The sequence below is a fragment of the Salvelinus alpinus genome, chromosome 15 (assembly GCF_045679555.1).
Source record: "Salvelinus alpinus chromosome 15, SLU_Salpinus.1, whole genome shotgun sequence".
In the NCBI taxonomy this organism is placed as follows: Eukaryota; Metazoa; Chordata; class Actinopteri; order Salmoniformes; family Salmonidae; genus Salvelinus; species Salvelinus alpinus.
This window is the reverse complement of record NC_092100.1, coordinates 22,435,912-22,443,765: the sequence shown is the minus strand read 5'-3', so window position 1 is coordinate 22,443,765 and position 7,854 is coordinate 22,435,912. Positions and strand designations below refer to the sequence as shown.

The 7,854-nt window shown below is 42.6% G+C and overlaps 1 protein-coding gene across 1 annotated transcript in view; it reads left to right on the top strand.

The window, feature by feature from the left end:
• The first annotated feature begins 961 nt into the window (after positions 1–961).
• The window catches only part of LOC139539735 (midnolin-like), a 30,179-nt gene continuing 23,286 nt past the window's right edge, over positions 962–7,854 (top strand). Inside the window, exons 1-4 of the mRNA XM_071342954.1 lie at positions 962–1,254; positions 4,189–4,417; positions 5,856–5,943; positions 6,173–6,235. Of these exons, the coding sequence (XP_071199055.1) occupies positions 1,179–1,254; positions 4,189–4,417; positions 5,856–5,943; positions 6,173–6,235 (456 nt within the window). The 5' untranslated portion in view covers positions 962–1,178. The remainder of the gene's footprint in view (positions 1,255–4,188; positions 4,418–5,855; positions 5,944–6,172; positions 6,236–7,854) is intronic.

Below are 7,854 nucleotides of genomic sequence, written 5' to 3'. Positions count from 1 at the left end.
TCTCATCCCCCCTCTCTCATCCCTTCTCTCTTTCTCTCTAACCCCCCACCCCCCTCTGTCTGGTCCTGGGAGAGGCTGACTCATCATGCTGTGATGCTTGGGACTGTGACTCGTTTAGAGGCATCTCTGCAGCGTCTCTGCCTGTGGGTTCATCATTGAAACACTTCAGCCTCACTTGCCTCAACAAGACTGTGTCCCCTGTCTTCAAGGAAATACGGGGCATTGGGTTAATCAAATCAAATCTTTGTAAAGTGTGCTACCATGCTGACACACGACACAAATTAATATAACTACTTATAATCTAACATTACTATCTACATAGCAATTTACTGTATCACATCTACTTGTGGACTTCAGGTAAGGCTTGGTCTTAGCCTACCACATGAACAATGAATCACTTGTATTAATGTGTAATAACTGTCAAGATATGATTCCTGGCATAGGATTGCCATTGTTTGAGGAGCAACCTGGAAGTCATTAACTGCAGAACTGGTCCCTTGCCAAATAAACCTTTATTTATATTCAGGTAGGCTGTATCCATGCATTGTGTTGTTCTGCACTGGTTGCCTAGTGATGTTTTATTTTTTATTTTTTCTGTCGTCAGTGGAAGGTTACACCCCCTCCCGAAATCGCTACTTCGTATACTTTTTGTTAAGGTCGTAACTCAGTTGAATATGATTTATGTTTTTGTTCTTCGGGATAAAAGTCCTTACCCTTGTTTAGACTACAATAGATGCGCAATCACAGACACTACAAATCCCGTGCATGATTTCAAGCTTTGCCCAAGCACATTCTTTCCAAAGGTGGAGAACGAATTAGGCAGTAGATCTTGGAAACGAACTCTCATGTGAGGAAGAATTCCGTGGCTACTTTAAAGGTCATCCTGACATAGCAAGAACCGTAGTCTACTCTCCACCCATAACTGAGAGGGCTCGTTTAAAAGGTGTCTCGCCTCCCGAATTGCACTTGTAATACGAAAGACACTGGTGGGTAAACATCATACAGGCATTTTAGGACAACTGGAACTCAAGCAGTGAGCAAGAGGAGTACAGAGCTGTCCTTACTACTACAGTCGAGTCGCACACATTTGTCTGCGAATTTACTGTCACAGTGGATAGCCTACTGACATATCTGGATATAGCCTACTTCAGTCTTTCTCATAGCTTGGGAAGATTTACATGCAAAAGCTGGGGAAACGTGTTGGAAAAACCCAAGCTTTATCGCAAAGCTTTAAAGTTCTCGCCACAATAATTGGTAAGTTACATTCAAACGTTGGACTCATGTCAAACCTAAGAGTAGTCTATGTACATTGATGATTCTAAAGTTTTAATAGCCTACCTTTGAATAAAGGTTAGAAATTTGAGTGGGTTAGATTTGGACATGTAACTCTTATCTTTGTTATGTTTATAAAAGGCCACCTGGGGCACCTATTTGATAGCTGACATTGATACATTGTCTCACCGTTTGTTTTGGTTACATGCATTGCATTCAAATGGAGTTGTGCCAACTTCTAAGAGTTTCTAAATTATGCATCTACATGTAGCCAATTGACTTAATAATGAAATTGATATTGTCAATGGAATTGGTGTTATCTGCAGACAGTGAATGTGGTGTTTTTTATTGACCTATAGGATAGCTGATGACAGCACGCATCCATATGTTATGCAATTATAAGCCGACAACACAGCCTAGCCTACCTTCTATGTAGATGCCAAGTGCAGAGTCTGTGATATTATATCATTATCCAGGCCGACCTTACAGTCAGCTGCAGCTGTACTCAGAGGGAAATTGCCGGTAGGCTAGCCTATTTTTCATTCGAAATGTGTTATAAACACCTTCAACAACAAATAGACAAGTTAAGGCTCCCCAAGTGCCTCCATTGACCACTGGATGGCGAGCGAGTATCTTGTTTTTATCAAGCTCCTATCATAAACTCTGTCAACATTTGCTCTACGTGGAATACATATTTCACACTTTACTATGTAGGCTACGATATTTACAGTAGTCAAAGCGGCCCGTTTTAAACGTTTCTCTTAAAGCTATGTAGCCCATGATTCGGTCAAAGTAAGCTTTTTCAGGATCGGCTTAAAACTGGTTGGAGAATACAGTTATTTTAAGTAACCTGATGTCTGTGACATTTAGGGGTTGACAGGTATAGCAGTTGCCCAAGTAGGGTATGTGAGTTTATGTTGCAGAAGAAATAGTATGTGCATTCAGAGAAGTCAGTGGATAAACATGCGGATAGTTTCACAGCAGTTGGCAATGCGCAATTACGCACAGAATGTGCTGTCGAAGTGAGTAGCCAATATTGCCACTTTTTCTTGTAAAGCTGATTGTAGGAACTGCATGACGTAGGAACCGAACCCTGTATATCTCCAGTGTACATTCTATCCCGAGAACATCTCAAAGAGCTGATGAAGAACCGCACTTCCTGAAGGGAATACCCCATCTAATGCGTAATTTGCATACCGTGCGCGATTTACTTTAATGGTTTTGGATGCAGCCAGATGAAGGAAGGAGATGACGTCAGCACTGTACTATTAGTAATGACGATGATACCCAACGTGTGTAACCTGAAGTTGCGCAACATTGTATAGTACATTTCGTGACATAGTTATAGGAAATGGACAATGTGGCAATTTAAGTGCATTGTGCAACCTACGTGCATTGTTGCCATTGTAGCCTGCATAACCTAGAATAAAACATAGTCCTACATTTAAAGGCCTACCCACATAAATTATCTATGTAAGAATATGAGGTAGGATGTTTTCATTAATTCAGTCTTCGGTATTGGATTTGAAATTCCACCACATATAGAGTTATCTTCTGTGACTAATATATTATGAATGCCAGCAGCATACCACCCTGCATACCACTGCTGGCTTGCTTCTGAAGCTAAGCAGGGTTGGTCCTGGTCAGTCCCTGGATGGGAGACCAGATGCTGCTGGAAGTGGTGTTGGAGGGCCAGTAGGAGGCACTCTTTCCTCTGGTCTAAAAAAAAATATCCCAATGCCCCAGGGCAGTGATTGGGGACACTGCCCTGTGTAGGGTGCCGTCTTTCGGATGGGACGTTAAACGGGTGTCCTGACTCTCTGAGGTCATTAAAGATCCCATGGCACTTATCGTAAGAGTAGGGGTGTTAACCCCGGTGTCCTGGCTAAATTCCCAATCTGGCCCTCAAACCATCATGGTCACCTAATAATCCCCAGTTTACAATTGGCTCATTCATCCCTCTCCCCTGTAACTATTCCCCAGGTCGTTGCTGCAAATGAGAACGTGTTCTCAGTCAATTTACCTGGTAAAATAACGGTAAAAAAAAAAAATGGCTAAAGTTGCCTGAGTGCTGGAACGATCCTATTGCTTGACACGCCAAGGCCTGGCCCCCTTCAAGCCGATTGGTTATTTGTGACAAAATGGTGTGGGAGAGAAAATGGGAGGCATCTGTTCGCCACGTGGGTGTAAATCTACTTTTGCCATTGGCTTAGATCAACTGCGTCTTCGAGAACTTATCTTGTGGTTGGGTAGAATGTCTGCGGACTGTGAGTGTATTTTTTTTTATCGTTGTGGAAGTGAGCTACTTTGAGACAATGTTCATTGTCGATTTTCATTCGAGCTGCTGTGGTCATGGGTGCCCAGTGGTTAGCTATACAATATTAATCTTACAACGCTTTTGCATTCTGTAGGTCTTGTATTTGGCTTCAAGGCAGCTTTCAGTCCCATGCATTTAAAACAATAATAAGGACAGAAAGCTATAGCCTGTGTTGCGCATGTTCTCTTAGAAAGGCAATAGTTATTTGCGTAGTTGATGGTCCGTGGCATATTCCCTGTGAAACAAATACTTGTATTGCTGCTTGGCATTCATTCACCTCTGAAGCGTTTAAAAACCTGGAACATTTGGAGTAGTCGTTGGAACCTCTCTTGAGCAAGTTGCATACACAAGAAAAGCGCAATAAAGCCTTTCTCTATAAGACTAGTTCTGGGAATATTCTCATGGTCGTATCAGAAGAGTGAGGACTCGGGTTTATTCAACCTCTCGGCACACAGAGAAAGGCACCAGGAGAGAGAGAGCCTCTTTCTCTCTTTTGAATGCAAGCAGTTTCTCTCTCTGAAAACAAGGGACACTGCGTAAAGGGTCGGCTCTTTCTCTCCAACCCCGTTCAACTCGCATTGTCTCCCCCCTGACAACAGGCTATCGAATGGACCAACATCCTAGCGCCCGGAGCTGCACCAGCCGCGGGGCTCCGTCTTGCGAGGCCGTCCCGAGTGAACCCTCCATGAATTTGTATATCCATTCCACAACCGGCACACGCTTCGAGCTCGCTCTTCCCCTGGAGGAGACTGTGGAAGGACTGAAGAGAAGACTTTCTCAGAGACTCAAAGTACCAAAAGAAAGACTCGCCCTTCTACATAAAGAAACGTGAGTAGACTACATCTATAAACGTCAGTATATCCCACTGTCATACGGTATAACATATGTATACATTATATGGTATTTGCGATGTTCAAATCTCTGATGTCTACAGGAATATTTTGCATTTATTTAAACGGTAGAACATTGTGGAGATCAAGAATAGCATAGGTTGGGTATCAGCATTATATTCAAGGGAAGACGATATTGACCAGTGTTACCAGTATTGGAATTAGGCATGGAAACGCAAACTGGTCAGTCACGGTTTGGAGCCGTAGCCTATTGATGAGGAACTTGTGGTGCATACTTGTATTGATTCCTTCAGCGTTCATTATAAATACCATTACTGATTAAATATATTTGACAAATTATTAACAGCTAAGATTTATGCATTTGCTGAATGAAATGCATACGAGCAATGGTTCATGTTTACTTAATTTATATAGTTACCGTCTGACCATTGCATTTGATCTTAAATAAATACACAATTATGCTGATGCTTTGGGTTTAGAATCTAATTGATGCTATCGATACGCAAGTGGGGTGCGCCATTGTATTCCATGGTTAGTGGTATGTGAAGGTTAGGTGAAGACGAACGCAAGGCATCCCTCTAATTTCTCCCTTTTTCTCCCTTTGTTACACACAACTTTCTACAATCACCTTGCATACCAGCGAACGCATATTCACTGATTTCTGCTCACGTTTTATTACGAGGAAACCCTCTGGAGACAATCCCAAATGAATGGAGAGAACATAATTGCCATTTTGAAAAGGGGAGCTCTTGAGTATATGACGATAGTTTAACAACGCTTTACAATCGTGTGTTGCACATTTTTTATTTAAAGCAAACTGAAACTGTTTTAGTCGGTTTTCAATTGGTCGGATTTTCGTGCGTTAAATGACAATGTAAGAGCTGTGGTATGATAAGGGAGGTCTTTGTCACTTGATGCAAATCGCCCTGTCGCATTGTTTTTCTTTTAAATAACAACCATCCTACAACCCCCTAGAATAATCGCCTCCAAATCAAATCATCCCCTAAAACCGAGTACCTTTTTTAATCATCTCTCCAAATAGCTGAATTTAGGCGCTGCTAACTCCCTTTGTTCAGCTGGAGGTGACATTTAGTTCACACTGTACAATACAGTAGGATAGGCTTTTCACAAAGCAACTCTTCCACTAGCCTACTGTCACGGTTAAGAAGAGTGACGTTAAAGATACAATGCTAGTGGTCTATGTGATTACATTATTATTCATCAACCTGAACATGACATTAACTTTTTTCCACTTATTTTTTTTTGACTTGATGAGGTCCTGAAAAGGACCACTCAGAGTGACAAATGAAATGGCTATCCAGTAAATAGGCGGAAGTGTTCCTAAATGCAGGAGTTAGTCAGTTAAAATGTCAGTTTGGCTGTAAACTAATATGGTGTTTTTTTCTCCCCCTCAGGCGTCTGAGTTCAGGAAAACTCCAGGACCTCGGGATCTCTGATGGGAGCAAGTTAACACTTGTACCTACAGTTGAAGCAGGCTTAATGGTAAGGATAATCAGACACCTCAACCGTGTGTGTTGTGCTATAAACCCAGGTGGGTTTTTTGGCCTCAAGATAATAAAAGTGTTATTAATATCAGGCAGGTTAATGTAGGTAATTAAGTCTGTGTTGATCTCATCTCCTTCATATCTTTGAATGCACAAGCCTTTCTCCTTTGTCTACTAGGCTAGGCTTACAAGTAAATCATGTTTTTCTCCTTGTCCTTTCTTTGAAGTCTCAAGCATCAAGACCAGAACAGTCAGTGATGCAAGCTTTGGAGAGTTTAACAGAAACTCAGGTAAGAACTCTTTCAAGTAATTTTATTTAAGTGGCCTTCATGAATAGATCATTTAGTATACCTGCTTTAGAAATCATACAATTATTACATAATTGATTTGAAATCCTCCTGGTTTAATGTGAAACTTTAACAGGTTGCCCCTGGAAAAACTTGGAGAATTATGTTTTAAAGTGAATGAGATCTGTTTGCATGTCAAGCTGGAGCAGTCAAAAATAGTTTAGAGAAGAGCTAAGATAAGAGTGAGGCTGCTGATGAACACAAGGCTCTTTCCATGTTTAATGTTAGCCTCTTAAACAAGCAAGCTGGCCACTGTGGATATTAAAACCAACACCCTCTGGTCTCCTGGCAACTTCTACGCTGTGTGTGTGTGTGTGTGTGTGTGTGTGTGTGTGTGTGTGTGTGTGTGTGTGTGTGTGTGTGTGTGTGTGTGTGTGTGTGTGTGTGTGTGTGTGTGTGTGTGTGTGTGTGTGTGTGTGTGTGTGTGTGTGTGTGGAGGCAAGCCCAGGCAAACCCCACCCAACTGATTGAGAGTTGAGTCAAACCCCCATCCTTGCAATGCCCTGGCTGGCTCTCCCCTCACCATAGAGAGCTGCCTCCACGAAGCCAACACAGATAGACTCAACTCATAAACAGAAATTAAATTGACAGATGGGCGTTGAGTACATAGTGCCCGTGAACTTGATGTACCTTTGTGGAACTGTTGAAATACAGTAAGAATATGAGTCAGTGGTTTGGTGTGAGTCACTGATATGATAAGTAGTGAAAGTAAAGGGATCAGGTCTGATCTCACCTCCTCAACCTCACAGCGGGTGAGAGAGTCGATGGCACTGACAACAGCGATGACGTACTGTCTCAGCAGCTGACTTACTCCAGGTGTGTTGTTAAGTCTGTGATGCACATAGTTGCAGTAAAAATATGTTACTAATGTTAGATAAGACCTTGTCATAAAATGGACCAGTAGCACACCTATATTTGGTGGTTGTGTGAATGTGTTATTGAAGTAGCAAGTTTTACTTCCTACTAACGTCAAGATAATGAAGTTTGAGGACAGAAAACACGTACTGGTAAAACACATAGTAGCAAGTCAAAACCTCAGTGTGGCTTCTCTCCCGCTGATATTTTTCACTGGAAATCCTGGCGTTAGTGTGTGTGTGAGCTCAGCGTCTAGCCTGCCTGCTCACAGCACAGCGGTGACGACAGATGAGTGAGTGTGTTTGTGTGGGTGGGTGGGTGGGAGTTGGGTGTGCTGGAAGCACGCCTTTCTCATCATGCGGTACGCCTTTGCTGGGCGGCCCACACTGACTTCTGTTTCCACTAGTCAAGGCTTTCCCATAATTCAACAGTGCCTCTACCCTCAACAGTCTCTACCCTGACTTGCCTCAGCTCTGTATTCAAGGCCTATCGGCCTCGCCTCTCCTCCTCTCGAGGGGGGAGGAGGAGGGGGGGGGGGGCATATACAGCAGTTAAGACCTATAGATAGTCATTTTGAGTCACTTTGGTATGACTTTCTTCTTCATCAAGCGCACCTCTTGTCTCCAAGACTTTACTGTAAGAATGTGAGCTGGTGGAACTATTGCCTGGTGAGTCATTCAATGGGCTCATATGCACAGACAAGAATG